Source organism: Neoarius graeffei, chromosome 17, assembly GCF_027579695.1.
Source record: "Neoarius graeffei isolate fNeoGra1 chromosome 17, fNeoGra1.pri, whole genome shotgun sequence".
Taxonomy (NCBI): domain Eukaryota; kingdom Metazoa; phylum Chordata; class Actinopteri; order Siluriformes; family Ariidae; genus Neoarius; species Neoarius graeffei.
The window spans coordinates 39,836,343-39,855,510 of record NC_083585.1 but is presented as its reverse complement, the minus strand read 5'-3'; the positions used below and the strand labels follow the sequence as shown (position 1 = coordinate 39,855,510).

Sequence of the window (19,168 nt, the reverse complement as noted above, 5' to 3'; positions counted from 1 at the left end):
TTCCTATCAGTGGCCATCAGACTGCATAACTCCTCCCCCTTTTCACAACACTATGTACAATATTTTTCCCCAATACATGTGTAATATTTACTTTCACCATTGGGTTAGTTTCTCACATAACTTACCTTATTTCTACTGTTAGAATGCGAACCATCGAAGCACTGGTTTTTCCTTTTTCTATTCCCTTTATGTAACTTACAGTATTTCCATTGTTGCTCTATTAGGCACTATTTTTTAGGCATTTATTTCTTGCACAGTTCTTATAACGTCCCCCCCCAGCTTGTATTGTTGTAGTTTAACTTATACTGTATGGTTAATAAAAATAAAGTTTTATCTTTTATCTTATCGAATCCAGAAGCTCTAAGAACAAAGAGTCAGGGACAAACACCTGCATGGTTGGGTGGTTGTAAATAAATACCAGTTATGTGGTTAGGTGGGGCTTGAGGTGAAGAACAAGAAAAAGTATGTGAGAATAATAGCTTGCTGTTATGGAGAGATGGAAGTTGGAGCTATATTAAATGCAGCTGAACATACTTTATTCTTAAGACCAAAAAAAAAAAAAAACAGTTGTGGTAGAGAAAAGAAAATCAACAAAATTATGAAAAAAAAGTGTCATACACATACAGCAAAGTCTCTTACTTCAAAGCTGTTGGTATAGAGCACATAGGCCATAAATAAGGGCCTTAAATTGTTGTCAGTATACAGTACTGTACTTAGTATAGTTGCTTTATTTCAACTCAAGCTCTACATAAAATATTTAAAACATATACACTGTGTGTATATATATATATATATATATATATATATATATATATATATATATATATATATATACATATACACACTTTAGTCTGCCAAATTTTAACATAGATTATACAGTATGCTGAGTCAGGGTTGCAAGATTGGATATTTCTATTATCAGTGTCGTCAACTAGGGGCGGCACAGTGGTGTAGTGGTTAGCGCTGTCGCCTCACAGTAAGAAGGTCTGAGTTTGAGCCCCGTGGCCGGCGAGGGCCTTTCTGTGCAGAGTTTGCATGTTGTCCGTGTGGGTTTCCTCCGGGTGCTCTGGTTTCCCCCACAGTCAAAAGACATGCAGGTTAGGTTAACTGGTGACTCTAAATTGACCGTAGGTGTGAATGTGAGTGTGAATGGTTGTCTGTGTCTATGTGTCAGCCCTGTGATGACCTGGCGACTTGTCCAGGGTGTACCCCGCCTTTCGCCCGTAGTCAGCTGGGATAGGCTCCAGCTTGCCTGCGACCCTGTAGAACAGGATAAAGCGGCTAGAGATAATGAGATGAGATGAGATTTGAAAATGCAAGGAGTAAAAAGTACAGAGATGTGTTAAAATGTAGGAAGTGAAAGTAAACAGTTGTCAGAAAAATACTCAAGTGCAGATACCTGAAAACTATTTAAGTACAGTATTTGTACTTTGTTAGAAATATTAATTTTATCAGTCATTTGCAAGCCAGGCATTTTATTTTTGTTAGCGGCATGAAATGCAGTCTCATATCTATGTTTCATTACAGAATATAGTTGGAAATACAGTCAGTTAACAGGTCTATCAATCAACATAAGGAACCGTAACCACAGTAAATGCATTTAAAGTAAAATCATTGGTCTACTCGTACGGTATGAATGTTTTCCCCTTGTGCAGTGTGTTTTTCACATCAGTTCCAGAGGAACATGATTTGGCTGGTCACCAGCAAGGGGAACTGTGTATAAGAAGAAAACTGTAGCAGAAAAAAGTCAACTCTTTTCTTATTACTTCCCAGACCAGGGAAGCAATTCCTATTACCCATTACCTAACCTAACATTTTGCCACATAGTTTGGGAGGTAATTGTATATGTTTTGGCAAGGCTGACATACATATATATATATATATATATATACACAGGGAGAACATGCAAACTCCACACAGAAAGGCCCCTGCCGACCCCGGGTTCGAACCTAGAACCTTCTTGCTTGAGAACAAATACCGTACTTAAATAGTTTTCAGGTATCTGCACTTTACTTGAGTATTTTTCTGACAACTGTTTACTTCCACTTGCTACATTTATATATACTTGTTTTTGTTTCTGTGAGAAAGGGCTTCCACCTAGCCACCAGAGTTGTTACATGCAGGGAAGGACCAGTACTTGCCACGTATTCATGCAGCTCCTTTAATACTACCATAGCTCTCTTGGCAGCTTCCCTGATATATATAATTTTCTTGATACATCTAATGTTTTTGAAATGTGCTCTCTCTCTCTCTCTCTCTCTCTCTCTCTGTTTGGTTTTTTAATCCTGTCCTTTAAACAGTGACAATTTGTCCATGCTTTATAATCTCTTTGCGGATCATGGCTTTAGCAGCTGTATGAAAGAATGTGTCAAGAAAATTCTACAGAAATTTATCTTTTTCCCATTTTCTGTAGAATTTTCTTGACACCTTCTGTCTTTAGTGTAAGTTTTTTTTATTTTACTTAGTTTTATTCCTAAAACATTTCTCTTCATTTCACTTGATCTTCATTGGTTGCTTTATCACATTAAAGTTGGAAAAGGTTCTGACATGATTTATCTTGGGGTTTTTTTTTGTTTGTTTTTTGCTTTTTAAATCACAAATAAAATGTGCTAAGCCATGGCCTAATGGCTGGAGAAGTAGCTTTGGGATCAAAAGGTCACTGGTTCGGTTCCCTGGATCAGCAGGAATGGCTAAAGTGCCCTTGAGCAAGGCACCTAACCCCCAACTGCTCTAGGTATGTTGTACGGTACATGCCAGTTACCCTCTGCACACCATCATCAGCAACCAGAGGAACCTGTTCAGTGACAGAATGCTCCTTCCCAAGTGCAGGACTAACAGACTTAAAAACTCTTTTGTCCCTCACGCCATCAGACTGTACAACTCCTCTCTGGGGGGGAGGAGGAGGGGTAACAGGAGGACAGAGGACGGGAAGGAGCAGTAGACTAGCCTGACAATAAGCAATACTGGACAATGTGCAATATCTCTCCTTCTGGCTTTTTTCTTTTTTTTATATTTGTATATGTAAATACTTAATTTAATTTATCTAGAAGTTTTTCTCTATTTTCTCTTCTCTGTTTATCCTGTAAATCTAGGGTGGCACGGTGGTGTAGTGGTTAGCACGGTCGCCTCACAGCAAGAAGGTTCTAGGTTCGAACCCAGGGGTCGGCATGGGCCTTTCTGTGTGGAGTTTGCATGTTCTCCCCGTGTCTGCATGGGGTTCCTCCAGGTGCTCCGGTTTCCCCCACAGTCCAAAGACATGCAGGTTAGGTTGATGTGGGGCGGCCTTGGGCTGAGGTGCCCTTGAGCAAGGTACTTAACCCCTGACTGCTCCCCGGGCGCTCTAGTGTGGCTTCCCACTGCTCTGGGTGTGTGCGCATGTGTTCACTGCTTCAGATGGGTTAAATGCAGAGGATGAATTTCACTGTGCTTGAAGTGTGCATATGACAAATAAAGGTTTCTTCTTCTGTAATGATGCTGCTGGAATTTTAATATCCCTGAGGGAACCTGCCCAAAGGGATCAATAAAGTTCTATCTAATCTAATCTAATCTAATCTAATCTAATCTATTCTAAATCACTGAGTGCCAAAATGCCATTAATGTTGGGAAATAGTGAGTTATATACTTTATTTATAACAATATACTCTATGTAATAAGAAAATACCATTTCAGGACATTTGCATGACATAAAATTGAGTGGAAAATACTAACATATTGTGTGGTGTGACTTTGAAATAATGAGATAGTAGCTAATGAACTTTAAAATGGGGAATTTCTGGCGTTGCAGTCCTTGGCGGTTGGTTGATTCTCCCGATCTGGCAACCCTGAATGTAATCACATGACTCTCATGTCTTTGTAACTTGTTCAGCTAACTAGCTAGCTAATGTTTTGTTTTCTGTATTAATGAACACAGCTGTGTAATGGACAGCTGAGGATTTTATATGACATTTTCTCATCTCAGGTGATATGTCAGGTTAGTTATAACTGCTTTTTTGGTTTATTATGCTTGTTTAATGTGTCATATAAAATACACGCAGGCTTCCTGAATCCGTCGCCTTCTTACAGTATTAAGTTTCACCACTAATCTAACTCAGAGGCGATCCATAATGATAAATCGGTGTGATTATATGGACCAGGGCTGGATGTGAATTTTATCAGATGATAATTTGGATCTCTGGGAACAGGGATGAAGATCAGTGGGATAGTCAGACATGCTGTTTATTTATTATTCCTTTTGTGCTGCTTAAAATACCAAGGTTACCACGACATCCTCTAGATCCCTTCAAATAAGGAGGGATCTTTTAGAAAGTAAAAGCAACTCCGTTATTAGAGATACATATTGACTAGCTCATGCAGCTAGCTAAAGCTAGCATCTCACTGGGCTGCGACAAATTGCGAACGTCATTCGCGACAGTTTCAAAAGTGTCTTGAAACATTCGCTGGGCTTCTCAATTTCCTCGCATGAGTCGCAAAGCGTCGCTCCTTCGTCGCTGAAATTTTGAACATGTTCAAAAAATTCGTGCGACAAAATTTCTCAAAATAGCCGCAAATACGTCGGTGGTGTCGCAAAGCTGTCGCGAACCCTTCTTAAGTCAGTTTCCGTGAGGCTTCGTTTACTTCCCTGCCTGCTGAGGGAAAGCCTGGAGACACAACAATTGCGGTAAAAAATATGCGAATATCAATTCAGTGTGATTCCAAGTGAAAACTGTCGCATATTTTATCGCAGTTCTTGTGTCTCTAACTAGTCGCGGGCTGTCGCAGCCCAGTGAGATACTACCCGAACTGTGTGTATAAGGTGTTGCCCAAGGCCGCAGTGTGTTTTAATCAGACAGATAGATAGATAGAAAGAAAGAAAGTTAGCTCACTCACATCAGACTGTGATGTTGCAGTGACTGCACACAACTTCAGCTTTACCCATCACCCGATTTTTAATCATTCGCCTTAAATCCGAAATATTGGCACTTTTCTGATCCTCCTAACCCCATGCCCGGTTTTCAGATATCCTTCAGCAGAGCGGATGCTCACCAGGATAATAATTGACGTGATCAGAGGTGTGTCATGAATAAATAATGCCTCCCAGACCTGAGTTTGGCCCTTAAAACACATCTGATTCAACTTATTAGATGCTGCAGTCCATATCTACAGGGCCACAGGCTGCCTCTGTATTGGTATTACTCAAAGGTGGACAGTAATGAAGTACATTTACTTGAGTACACTTTTTGAGTATCTGTACTTTACTTGAGTATTATTATTTTTTGGAAACTTATAACTTTTTAACTTCACTACATTTGAAAGACAAATATCGTACTTTTCACTCCACTACATTCCTATCAGGGCGGCACGGTGGTGTAGTGGTTAGCGCGGTCGCCTCACAGCAAGAAGGTCCTGGGTTCGAGCCCCGGGGCCGGCGAGGGCCTTTCTGTGCGGAGTTTGCATGTTCTCCCCGTGTCCGCGTGGGTTTCCTCCGGGTGCTCCGGTTTCCCCCACAGTCCAAAGACATGCAGGTTAGGTTAACTGGTGACTCTAAATTGACCGTAAGTGTGAATGTGAGTGTGAATGGTTGTCTGTGTCTATGTGTCAGCCCTGTGATGACCTGGCGACTTGTCCAGGGTGTACCCTGCCTTTCGCCCGTAGTCAGCTGGGATAGGCTCCAGCTTGCCTGCGACCCTGTAGAAGGATAAAGCGGCTAGAGATAATGAGACACATTCCTATCAAGGTCCTCGTTACTATGAAGCAGCTTTGAAAGTGGATGTTTGGTTTTTTCGCAGGTGACAGTGGGACAGCCTGTCAGTAATCACTAGGCTCCCGTCCCGTCCATAGACTGTATAAAATAAAGTTCAGTGATTTCTTAACAGGGGGTGGCACGGTGGTGTAGTGGTTAGCACTGTCGCCTCACAGCAAGAAGGTTCTGGGTTCGAGCCCAGCAGCCAGCGAGGGCCTTTCTGTGTGTAGTTTGCATGTTCTCCCTATGTCTGCGTGGGTTTCCTCCACAGTCCAAAGACATGCAGGTTAGGCTAATTGGTGGCTCTAAATTGACCGTAGGTGTGAATCGTTGTTTGTCTCTGTGTCACCCTGGCGACTTGTCCAGGGTGTACCCCGCCTCTCGCCCATAGTCAGCTGGGATAGGCTCCAGCTTGCCTGTGACCCTGTAGAACAGGATAAGCGGCTACAGATAATGGATGGATGGATTTCTCAACAACATTATTTACCATGATCAGTTGATGGTAGACTGGAAGGAGGCGGTTCTTCTGGGGAATGCACGCCCCCATGGCCCATGAACCCATGTTTCAGTTTTCTGAAAGGATAAAAGATTCGTTTCGTTTTAAGTGTTTGCTTTGTTTGCCGAAAGCGAACCACATCACGGCCTACAAAAACCTGCCATCCAACCTGCAGAAGCATACTGAGGTGTATATAAATGTTTTATTCCAAGAGAAAGCTTGCAACAAGGTTGTCTGTGCTTTTAGAGCTAGCGATAACGTTGCAATAGCTATGCAGTCTGGATAGTCAAATGACTTTCTGTGGCTTTGCCCGTCAAGTTGCCATCGCCTTGTCCACGACTAACATTTACATATAGCTAGTTAACTTGGACACTGTTAGTTAGCACGTAAAAACGGAGTTACGCTAACATGAATAACGTTAACTTATCTGAAGTCCTTTCAGAAATATGTTTTAGCATAATCTTGCCAAATAAACAGAATGTAGAAATCTTTCTTTTCTAGTAGCGTTAGCTACCCAATATGATTTTGAGTTTGAAAAGAGTTTGCTAGCATGTCAGGTGGAGCTTCACTGACTAGCTAGCTTAATGTTAAACCACCATGATGGCACAGCATGCGTTCATTTTGTGAATTCACGTTTCTGTCTTTGGTTTTGTAAGCGTTGTGGCAATAATACAACGATACGTTGACAGAAAATGTACTTTTAATACTTAAGTATTTTTAAAAGCAAGTACAGTACTTCAGTACTTTAACTTAGGTAAAAATTGGACTGGACAACTTTCACTTGTATCCGAGTCACATTTGACCAGTGGAATCTGTACTTTGACTTAAGTAATGAAGTTGGGTACTTTGTCCACCTCTGGTATTACTGATAAGCCTGTGAAGGACATTCATTCATTCATTCATTCATGCATCAGCAGATATCTGTATAACACAAAAAAAGGACTGTCAGTGCCAGTCCTGAAGACCTGCTGCATGCACAAGTTTTCCTGTTTCACAACACACCAGATCTGTTCTCTGTCAAGTCCTTCATGAGCTGGATCAGGGGTGTTAGATCAGGGGAAACCTCATTCTCATTATCTCTAGCCGCTTTATCCTTCTACAGGGTCGCAGGCAAGCTGGAGCCTATCCCAGCTGACTACGGGCGAAAGGCGGGGTACACCCTGGACAAGTCGCCAGGTCATCGCAGGGCTGACACATAGACACAGACAACCATTCACACTCACATTCACACCTACGGTCAATTTAGAGTCACCAGTTAACCTAACCTGCATGTCTTTGGACTGTGGGGGAAACCGGAGCACCCGGAGGAAACCCACGCGGACACGGGGAGAACATGCAAACTCTGCACAGAAAGGCCCTCGCCGACCACGGGGCTCGAACCCAGGACCTTCTTGCTGTGAGGCGACAGCGCTAACCACTACACCACCGTGCCACCCGGGGAAACCTGAAATTAGATATAAAGGATGCATCAATACCCCTAAGTGCATGCTTTTTGTACATATCAATACTCCTTCTGATACTGTACTCAGCAATCAGGGGGATCATGACATCTTATTTAGCTGTTTATTTCGGCTGTGACTTTGTGCTGCTCACATCGCCGAGTTTTATGTTTAAGATGTGATGTTAGAGAGTGAGTGCACAGACAGAGCAGTATCACAGGGTGTGCTTATTAAAAAAAGATGCTGCAAACAAAGTGTAGACCCTGGGTAAAGGAAGCACCCATGCTCCGTGCTTTTACATGCGAGAGTCGCTCTGTATACTCACTGGACTGCTCTGTGCTCACAGCAGTCATTTTTATTGAGCACGCTTGTGGACACAGCTCTGCACACTCAGGGTGGCATCCCTCACACTCTGTATTTAAAAACAAACAAGCAAAAAAACCTGTTTAAATACCATTTGATATTTTGTCAGTTTTCTCATGTTGTATGAAGATGTAGTTCCACTTCCTGTTACTTTCTCAGGGCGGGGGTTTCAGTCTGCTTTGCTGTGCTTTCATTATCAATGGTGAAAAATATGTCCAGATTGCTGTCATTTTATGCCATCTGTTTATCATGGCAACAGTATACACCAGAATCACGTTACATGCACATGGTAGTGGTGTAAAGGTAAGCATGCATGGTAGCAGACACATATCTGATACCAGTATTGTGTTTTTTTTTTCCTTCCTAATTTAGAAATAAGGCTTGTTTTAGGCAATAAGCTAAGAGTTTGTTGCAGCTACTTTTCTCTTTCTTTCTTTTTTAACCTTAAATTTTATATTTGGTATTTTATATGGGGCGGCACGGTGGTGTAGTGGTTAGCGCTGTCGCCTCACAGCAGGAAGGTCCGGGTTCGAGCCCCGTGGCCGGCGAGGGCCTTTCTGTGTGGAGTTTGCATGTTCTCCCCGTGTCCGCGTGGGTTTCCTCCGGGTGCTCCGGTTTCCCCCACAGTCCAAAGACATGCAGGTTAGGTTAACTGGTGACTCTAAATTGAGCGTAGGTGTGAATGTGAGTGTGAATGGTTGTCTGTGTCTATGTGTCAGCCCTGTGATGACCTGGCGACTTGTCCAGGGTGTACCCCGCCTTTCGCCCGTAGTCAGCTGGGATAGACTCCAGCTTGCCTGCGACCCTGTAGAACAGGATAAAGCGGCTAGAGATAATGAGATGAGATATTTTATATGCATGCCTCTAAAACTGCCTTGCTGTCTTTGGACTGCATCATTCTGCTGCATAACTAAGTCTGGACATTCCACTCCTATCACTGCGATTTATACAGTCTCGCTGGTTGGATTTTGCAGATCTTAAAGTTGCACTGTGTAGGATTTAGGGGGCTCTATCAGCAGAAATGGAATATAGTATTCATAAGAATGTTTGTTTTAATCATAATTAACCTGTAAATGTGAATCGTTGTGTTTTTGTAAGCTTAGAATGAGCCCTTTATATCTACATAGCGCGCGGGTCCACTTCCACAGAGCCACCACATGGTGCCGTGACAGTAGCCCAGAATGGACAAACCTCTAGAGAGCATCTTCTGTGTTTAGTATTTTTACAAGTGGCAGGAGGACAAAGAAGAGGAGTCTGTGTTTGCTGGTGTTAGCAAGAACCCAAATTTTGAAAAATACTTGATTTTTCTCACGCTAAATAATAAGGTCAAATGTCTGTGAACTTTAACACAGAGCCCCAAGTGGGACGTGTCTTGTAAGATGGGAATGGGTCATTGGGCCAGCCCGGTGTCAGCCAAGAAACCAACCAGTGGGTTGCTCTATCTGGTTTATTGGCCAGTAAAAAAAAAAACCCTCTCAGCCCCAAACACGCATTGGCCAACCAGGGAAAGTATGCCAGATGGCCAGTCCAGCCCTGAATGCAGTCCTAATATATGTGTGGAATCAATTTTGTGCCAAAATGTTCATACAATACTTTTGAAATATCAAACAAAAACAACAAATCAAAATACAAAAAAAAAAAGTCAATTTTTTAGACTGGCAAACAAATTATTCATGTAATCGTGCAAAATATCAGTCCGTTACTCTTCAGAAACCTTTTATTTTTGTTCCGCGGCTTTCTCAGTTTTGTTTGATGTAATTTATTTTGGTTGCGATTCCAGCTTTCTCGTTTGCGCTCCCTGACTTTTTGCTTGCAGTTTTGGCACAAACTTCACGTGTGGGTGGGCTGTCCAGGAATGCATTCCCATTGGGTAACTTGTGTTTGACTGACAGCTACGCTCAGCCATTCCCCCGGAGGCTGTTGCGGCCATTTCCTACTCGGATTCTGGCGGACTGTTTGACGAGTGACCGATCCATTGACGGTAAACAAGGATCGAGTGGACTTCAGTGGCGACTATGATATTGAATTTACACTTTGTTGAATTTATTCAATATCATAGTCGCCGGGCGGCACGGTGGTGTAGTGGTTAGCGCTGTCGCCTCACAGCAAGAAGGTCCGGGTTCGAGCCCCGTGGCCGGCGAGGGCCTTTCTGTGCGGAGTTTGCATGTTCTCCCCGTGTCCGCGTGGGTTTCCTCCGGGTGCTCCGGTTTCCCCCACAGTCCAAAGACATGCAGGTTAGGTTAACTGGTGACTCTAAATTGACCGTAGGTGTGAATGCGAGTGTGAATGGTTGTCTGTGTCTATGTGTCAGCCCTGTGATGACCTGGCGACTTGTCCAGGGTGTACCCCGCCTTTCGCCCATAGTCAGCTGGGATAGGCTCCAGCTTGCCTGCGACCCTGTGGAAGGATAAAGTGGCTAGAGATGATGAGATGAGATCATATTCACCACTGAAGTCCACTCGATCCTTGTTTACCGTCAATGGATCGGTCACTCGTCAAACAGTCTGCCAGAATCCGGGTAGGGAATCGCTGAGCGTAGTTGTCAGTCAAACACAAGTTACCCAATGGGAATGCATTCCTGGACAGCCCACCCACACGTAAAGTTTGTGCCAAAACTGCAAGCAAAAAGTCAGGGAGCGCAAACGAGAAAGCTGGAATCGCAACCAAAATAAATTACATCAAACAAAACTGAGAAAGACGCGGAACAAAAATAAAAGGCTTCTGAAGAGTAATAGACTGATATTTTGCACGATTACACGAATAATTTGTTTGCCAGTCTAAAAAAATATACTTTTTTTTTTTTTTTTGTATTTTGATTTGTCATTTTTGTTTGATATTTCAAAATTATTGTATGAACATTTTGGCACAAAATTGATTCCATATATATGGGGCAGTCCTTTCTCTAAGTGAATGGCAGGTGTAAACAGCTGTATGTCTCAACTGTCTATATGTAATCAGATCACTTGAGATGGATGATAAAAGCAGGGGTTCATGGGGCCTAGGAGGACTCTATTTCAATAAAACACAAAATCTTAAAGATTTAGGCTATATAAGACTGTTTTTACAGGTTTTTATACAATCATGCTGATGAGTTCTTGATTCTGATTGGTTACAATGTGTGAATTAAATTTTCTATAACAGCAGCTCTGACGGTAATTCAAATAACAGGTTTATATTAATGTGCTTGTTATCATTTCTACATTTCTATTTTTCAAACACTATAGTAACAGCATAGTCTAACAACATTAACATGAATACTGTGCTGCTGTTTAACAAAAATAGCCTCACTGAGGCTGTAGCTCATACTGGCCAAGACGCCCATAAAATCGTGAATATGACAGGTGGCACCGCCATCCTGACAACTTTTATGCACACCCACCTGGGTAACATTGTAAGTTTGATTGAAATCCGATAAATCCTGTAGGAGGAGTAGCAAATTTTGTAAATTGTGGACGGACGACAGTAACAGATGGATGATGGACAGATGACGTGGCCTGGCCTGCGGCCAGATGAGCTAAAAAAAAAAAAAAACGTATGATCATCGACATGTTGAATTCTGTAAGCATAGCGATCAGTTTCTACGTAACATGACGCGTTTTTTTTTTTGTTAAATTATTAGCTTCAAAAGGAGAAAAGAGAGACTAGTAAGGGAATAACTTTACAGCTGCAGTAACATAAGTGATAACAGGAACTAATGTCTGTTGCAGACTTTCAACAAAGTTAAATATAACTGTAAATGGTTAAAAGTGCATTAATGACATACAATTAATTAATAATTTTAACAATTGTAATCATTGGTAAAACTCATAGCAACTAAAAGGTGGGAATGGACAAAAACAAAGCACATCATACTACTTTTGCTGTAGATCATTTTCTATAACAGCACATTCCTTTGTTTTAATCCTCGCATGGATGATTGTATATTGCATTAGGTTTCACGCTTTTCAGAGCTTGATGTTGAATACATGAACACTGCTGTGACAAGTGATCTTTTAGCAGTAGCTGTTCTACTTTTCTCCACCTCCCTGTTCAGTTTATTCCTCCTTTTTGCTGTTCCGCAGGTGAAATTCAGCGCCATGTCTGTGGATGGCTCCCGGACGTCAGTGTTTACCTTCCAGTCAGCTGCACACAGTATGCATGTCCTCCACTGCCTGGATGAGCAGAGACAGAAGGACATCTTGTGTGATGTGACAGTGGAAGTGGAGAGCAGGAGCTTTCGAGCCCACCGCTCAGTACTGGCTTGCTGCAGCGCCTATTTTTACACCAGACTCCTGAACCACACGGGATGGAACTCGGTCATCACACTGCCTGAGGAAGTAATCATTTGCATTAGTAATTACACATGCAGCTTGATAACTGGATATGATATAACTTATGATAAGCTCCCTGAGCAAAAAAAAAAAAAAATGGTCACATTTAATTTTTTTGCTAACACTTGGTTATATAAGGAAGCAACCCATGTCTTAAGATGGTTCCCGTCCGTTTTAGTCCACACTTCCACTGAAGGGATACCTATTTTGACTGGAGGTTCACTTGGGTTTCCTACAAATCCCACAGGTTTTTTATGGGATTATGTTCCACATATGGCCCCTATGCACCTTACAATTGTCTTGGAAAATTCAGAGTGTCGGTTTTGTGTACTACTTGGATGTAAAGCCCAAAAGTTAACCCCAGAGTGGCCAACAACAAGCAGTTTGTTTTTATGCTAAATTACGTTCATCCTGGTGTGCAAACTATTGCAATTTTATGATAAAGCATTGCTATTGGTGAATACAATTAATTTCCTGTACTTGTTTTTTTTTTCCCCCTACATTTGCGCAATTTACATTATTGGATGTTTACTCCATTTATATTCTTCCATCCCCAGGTCACCGTAGAGGGCTTTGTGCCTTTGCTGCAGTTTGCCTACACTGCAAAACTTCACTTCACCAAAGAAAACATCCTGGAAATTCACAGATGTGCTGAGCTGTTGGGATTTCACAATCTCGACAAAGCGTGCTTTGAGTTCCTCATTCCCAAGTTCTCTGATGGCAGTGAAACTACTCAGGAAGCCAAGAGGAGGAGCAAAAACGGCAGCAAGAGCAAAAACAGCCATGAACAATCGGCAGCTGCCAATGGAGACCGCGATAGTACTGATGAACAATGCGCTAATACTGAAAGAGATGGTGTAGCTATGGTTTCTGGAGCTCAGATGGTACAGAATGTATCACCTAGTGATACAGTGTCCCCTAATGAAAGCCCTTCTGTCACCTCTGATAAGAATATTTTAAATTTACCTTCAGTCTCATTCCAGTCTGCTACTGATCACCAAACAGAACTGTGTTTACAGGACTGTGGGCCACAACTGGCGCCGTCTTCATCCGTACCTACCGGTGAAGTGTGTCCCTTTCTTTCAATGCCATGTAGCAGTGAGAGTGACAATGTGCATCCTGTCACAGCTGGCTGTGATGGTGGCATTTTGAATAGACTGGCAATGGATGATGTTCAAGGTGAGTGTCTAAACATGCCAAATGTTGCTGAGGGCCAAATTGAGCAGCCTGTAAGAGAATTCACGCCAACATCGGCCTGCAGCCAGTTATGTCCCTTATCCTCCAGGGAAACAAGTGAAGTCTTGGATAGCATTGCATCAGTGAGCAACTTGGAGAGCATTGAGAACATCAACACAGGGACTTTTGACCCCCCTGAGCAAATATTCCCCAACCCAGCACACAGCGATGGCTCCACAGAGAGAAGCACAGTGGAGAGGGAGGTGGCTGAGCATTTGGCAAAAGGGTTCTGGTCAGACATGAGTTCCTCTTTGACAGAGACTCCGGAGCACATGGAGCAGGCAGCTGCTGGAAATGGCGCTGACTTCCACTGGCTCAAACATCTGGATTTAGGTGCTGCACCTGATGACTGCCCTTTCCTGAGAGACCTAAGCTCCAAGGAGGACCCACCCTCATTGGCTAACAGTCCATCCAGAGGAACAAACAGAGAGAGTCCATTTGTGTCTCCTTTAAACTCTGGTGACAATTCTGAATGCGAGCATGAGGCCAACTCTGTGGTTAGCAGTGAGCAATCATGTGAGGTGAGCTGGATGGTTGACCTCGTTGGTGAATACATCACATGTACAGCAGAATATGTAAAGAAGACACTAGGAGGAAAAAGGTAGTTTGGGTTTAATATGTAGAAAGTAGGTTTAAAAATATTTGAAGCAACGAAAATGATCACTTTGTGTTTATGGAGCCTAAACTCACCTGCATTAGCACGGAGTTAGCTAGCTTTAAAAATTTCTTAAAACAGACTTTCTCAGTACTTCATGGATCTTATTTAACGACCTCATTGGACCAGCTGCATCTGAGATAAGAGAATTAACCCAGGAATCTTTTGGTCTTAGCAAGTTTGACAGGTTTAACTGGTCATATCCTTCAGAATATGACAAAGATATGAAAGATCCATGCCCTCCGGGTTCTTGAAACTCCTCAGAGAAGTGATTCCCCCCCCCCCCCCCCCCCCCAAAAAAAAAAAAGCAACCGTGTTTATTTGCTGTATGTTCAAATAAAAGCCAATCAGGAAACTGAAGGAAAATAAAACATTGGCGGGAAGGGGAGAAAATAATAAACAAAAGCAATCTAACTTGGGGCGGCACGGTGGTGTAGTGGTTAGCGCTGTCGCCTCACAGCAAGAAGGTCCTGGGTTCGAGCCCCGGGGCCGGCGAGGGCCTTTCTGTGCGGAGTTTGCATGTTCTCCCCGTGTCTGCGTGGGTTTCCTCCGGGTGCTCCGGTTTCCCCCACAGTCCAAAGACATGCAGGTTAGGTTAACTGGGGACTCTAAATTGACCGTAGGTGTGAATGTGAGTGTGAATGGTTGTCTGTGTCTATGTGTCAGCCCTGTGATGACCTGGCGACTTGTCCAGGGTGTACCCCGCCTTTCGCCTGTAGTCAGCTGGGATAGGCTCCAGCTTGCCTGCGACCCTGTAGAAGGATAAAGCGGCTAGAGATAATGAATGAATGAATGAATGAATCTAACTTGGAGGTTTAAGGAGCTACCCAAACAAATACAGTCCAAAAGAAAATTAAAATATGAGAAAATTAAATTAATAAGAAGATTAAATCTTCCCTGAATTCTTAACAAAACACAGAAGGAAATAATGTAAATAATAGTTCTGGCTGTGGTACTATTGATGGTTATCATACAAGGTTCTATTAGAGTTCCACTTTACACGTTTACTCGATAAATGCTTCCTCATATGCAACAGATATCTGTTTCCAACTAGCACCACCAAAGAAAACAATACACCAGCATGACCTAGATGCAAATATTAACACAGTTCAAGGTGAGGTGAGGTAATGCCTGGTCTGGTAAGCAAAAAGAAAAGAGCTGACTTTTTCCTGCTACAGTTTTCTTCTTATACACAGTTTCCCTTGCTGGTGACCAGCCAAATCATGTTCCTCTGTAATTGATGTGAAAAACGCACTGCACAAGGGGAAAACACCCAGACGTACCCTGAGTTAAAACTTTTGTCTGCTTGTGACAAATACAAGTTAGTTAGGAATGTAACAATTTGCTCAATACACGATTCAATTTGATTCTCGATATTAGGTTCATAGTTCAATTTTTCCCCCATGATATTTTTGAAACAAAAAAAATGAAGAAAATTGTATTACCAGAAAAGCAATATGTATTTTACTATTCTCATCTCATCATCTCTAGCCGCTTTATCCTGTTCTACAGGGTCGCAGGCAAGCTGGAGCCTATCCCAGCTGACTACGGGTGAAAGGCGGGGTACACCCTGGACAAGTCACCAGGTCATCACAGGGCTGACGCATAGACACAGACAACCATTCACACTCACATTCACACCTACGGTCAATTTAGAGTCACCAGTTAACCTAACCTGCATGCCTTTGGACTGTGGGGGAAACCGGAGCACCCGGAGGAAACCCACGCGGACACGGGGAGAACATGCAAACTCCGCACAGAAAGGCCCTCGTCGGCCACAGGGCTCGAACCCAGACCTTCTTGCTGTGAGGCGACAGTGCTAACCACTACACCACCGTGCCGCCTATTTTACTATTCTTTATCGACTTAAATATTTTGTTTGTTAAATTAAAAAAAAGCCTTTAATTTTCTTGATAACCAACAAATTATAAAAAGTAAAATATAAATTCTCTTTTCTATAGCTTTCAGCTGTCTGTAAAAAGATAGCTTTGATTTCTTGTTGAATCTGTTTGCACAGTCAATCGCACATCAGCTTTTCCCATTTTAGATTTGCTTTTTTCATTAGACCTGTGTTACTTCCACCTACGGTTAAGTCACTTGCATTCCCACTATTTTACAGTATGTTATTGTACCCTCTGCTGTATAAACAATGCAGTTACATCTAGGAAAAACTAAGAGTTTACGCAGCCTTATTATAATCATGATTCATTTTTTATTTCATCGATTAGAATTGCCAGCAGTATTGATATATTAGCTGTTGAGATGTTTGTTCCTAGGCCATTTTCAATAGTTGAGTAGTGTTGATAATTCCTGTTCAGGGCTACTTCATGCGGCTGTCTCCTCTCTCCTCAGGTGGACTTGCCATTCCCTGTTGAGCAGATCTCAAGCATGAGCAGGCAAGCTTTCCTGCAGCTTTTGAAGGAGCAGCGGCTCACACCAGAACAGCTGGAATTTGTGCAAGACGTTCGGCGGCGAAGCAAAAACCGTATGGCTGCCCAGCGTAGCCGGAAGAAAAAGCTAGACTGCATCGATAAGCTTGAGGGAGACATCAAGAAACTGGTACATTTTGTGTACTGTTTTATGTAACACTGTGTAGTGCTTTTAGAGTCAGGTAGGATTTTTTAAAAAATTAATATGTTTGCATGTAAAAAACAATCAGATTGCAGCAAAAAAAAAAAATCTGACTTTCCCAGTACTAAAACTTGAAACATACTATAATGAAAACTCTAGGTACATGTCCTAAACAGTACCTTATTCACTCTATGGTTCCTACTTGAAGTTTTGGTATTTTATATATGATTTACTGAAAGTGAATTGTAGAATATCTGGAGCAATGTTGAAATCCCACAATTCACTGCAGTAGATTAGGGTCCATACAATGTAGCCTGAAGAATGCAGTACACCCACAATGCAGAAATAGGAAGTAAGGGCGCTTTCACACTTGGTTCTTTCTTTCGTAAAAACAAGTTAAAATTTTATATGTAATGCTTTGGGAAGTGACCACACAGGTGGGTGGAATGTGACTGCTTTTATAGAACACTGCTGCCAGTGTATTTTTGGTCACAGTCACTTCTAAAGTTGAAAAAAGTTCAACTTTTAAGAAAAGCGCGGAATAATTTCGAGTGCTTTGTGTCCCGACCAATCAGGTTGCAAGTTGGTGAGCAAGTGAGAAAAACAAACTTGGAGTCTTGTTATTGAGTGAATATAAGGAGATGTATGACATGTAGAATGGAAAATATTTAATATGTTGCAATATAACTAAAAATATCGAGTTGGCTATTTTTCGGACATTCATCATTACGTGATGTGACATCCTACTTTAACTGGAACAGTCGAGTTGCACAAGCAGCTCCTCTTCTCTCCTCCGAAATTACAGCAAAGACAATCAACCTCCATGTTGTCAGAATTAAATAAACCTCTATTTAATATTTATTACTGATTATGGGCAGTTAGACAAAACTAGCTCGGACTGGTAAGAGCATTGTAGTTCTTTGTGTGTGTGTGTGTCGCATAATCCATTTGTTTTGTTTTCATATCAATACAAACAATGCTCCAGCTAACACTTTTTCTGATTAAAAAAAAAAATCTGTGTGAAAGCAGACTAAGGTGGCAGTTTGAACATGGAGCAGGTCGAAATGAGTCACACACATTAATCCCATTTCTCCCAGTAACATCCAGAAGTCAGGTGGCAGCATTAAGTAAAATCTAATAGTCAGCAATAAATAAAAGAAAAGAAATGAACATAATCATATAATCAAATAAATAAAACATACATTTTATTTGAGGTTAAAAAAAATGAAATGTTTCAGAAAAGAAGTGTTTGTATGTCAGTAAAGAAAGCAACATATTTAACAGACCACTTTCGGACAAAAAAAAAATAATGAAGGCTGTTGGCTTCTTTTTCTTTTTCAACAACAGAAGCAAGTGTGACAGTCAAAATCTCCAGAAGAACCGGGGTACATTCTCCAAGATACTCAGGAAAACTTCTTTAGCTCATTTCCTTATTAAACTGCACAAATTGTATCTGATACGCCACACTTAAAAAAAAAAAAATTTAAAGCAAAGGGATCAAATATTGACATTGTTTTTTATGGTTTACTACTCTTTTGTAATATTTATTTTTATGTAGAAATTAAAAAAATTTTTTTTTTTTACAATGTTCAATGTAGTATTTACACACACTGTATGGCCAAAGGTTTGTGGATACCTGACCATCACACCCATATGTGCTTCATGAGCATCCAGTTCCAGATTTAATCCCTCTTTGCTGTTATAATAATCTCCACCTTCCTGGGAAGGTTTCCACTACATTTTGGAGTGTGTGTGAGGATTTGTGTTCATTCTGCCACAAATGCATAAGTAAGGTGTTGGGTGAAGACGCCTGGCGCGCGGTCAGTGTTCCGATTCATCAGCTCCATGTCTTTATGGAGCTCGCTTTGTCCACAGGGGCATTGTCATGCTAGAACAGGTTTGAGCCTCTTGGTTCCACTGAAGGAAAATTGTAATGCTACAGCCTAAAAAGAAGATATACAGATAACTTTGTACATGCACCAAATAACCTGATCTAGGTCTTTATCTGATTTAAAAAAAAAAAAATCAAACAGTTGTGAAATTCACATTTGTGTTTTGTGTGTGTTAAACAGAGGATTCAGAAGGAGAAGTTGCTGCAAGAACATAATCAGCTGAAGCAGAGTATGGAGGAGACACAGCAATCTCTCTCAGGTCTGTGTGAGAGCGTGTGTACAAAATCCTCAATGCAGCCGGAGCAGCTGCATGTCTTAGCCAGGTATCTGTCCCCAGACTCGCCCAGCTCAGTGCTCCTCACACCCACTGCCTCCCCCAGCTTGCCCTGCCTCGAGGCCTGGAGCAGTGAGCCTGATTGTACTCAAGCTAATGGAACAGTTAATAATAATAGCAACAACAATAACTCGGGCACCTTTCTGAAGCCCG

General features: G+C 41.9%; 2 protein-coding genes across 5 annotated transcripts in view; one reads left to right on the top strand and one right to left on the bottom strand.

The window, feature by feature from the left end:
- LOC132901642 (TRPM8 channel-associated factor homolog) overlaps positions 1 to 5,021 on the bottom strand; it is a 45,812-nt gene extending 40,791 nt beyond the window's left edge. For all 4 annotated transcript variants that reach the window (XM_060944180.1, XM_060944178.1, XM_060944181.1 and 1 more), the window contains exon 1: positions 4,867 to 5,021. The gene's annotated coding sequence lies outside the window, so the exon portion shown is untranslated. The remainder of the gene's footprint in view (positions 1 to 4,866) is intronic.
- The window catches only part of LOC132901644 (transcription regulator protein BACH1-like), a 16,769-nt gene continuing 1,423 nt past the window's right edge, over positions 3,823 to 19,168 (top strand). Inside the window, exons 1-5 of the mRNA XM_060944184.1 lie at positions 3,823 to 3,970; positions 12,079 to 12,333; positions 12,885 to 14,084; positions 16,571 to 16,777; positions 18,862 to 19,168. The exon at positions 18,862 to 19,168 is cut by the window's right edge and continues 1,423 nt beyond it. Coding sequence (XP_060800167.1) covers positions 12,094 to 12,333; positions 12,885 to 14,084; positions 16,571 to 16,777; positions 18,862 to 19,168 — 1,954 coding nt within the window. The 5' untranslated portion in view covers positions 3,823 to 3,970; positions 12,079 to 12,093. The remainder of the gene's footprint in view (positions 3,971 to 12,078; positions 12,334 to 12,884; positions 14,085 to 16,570; positions 16,778 to 18,861) is intronic.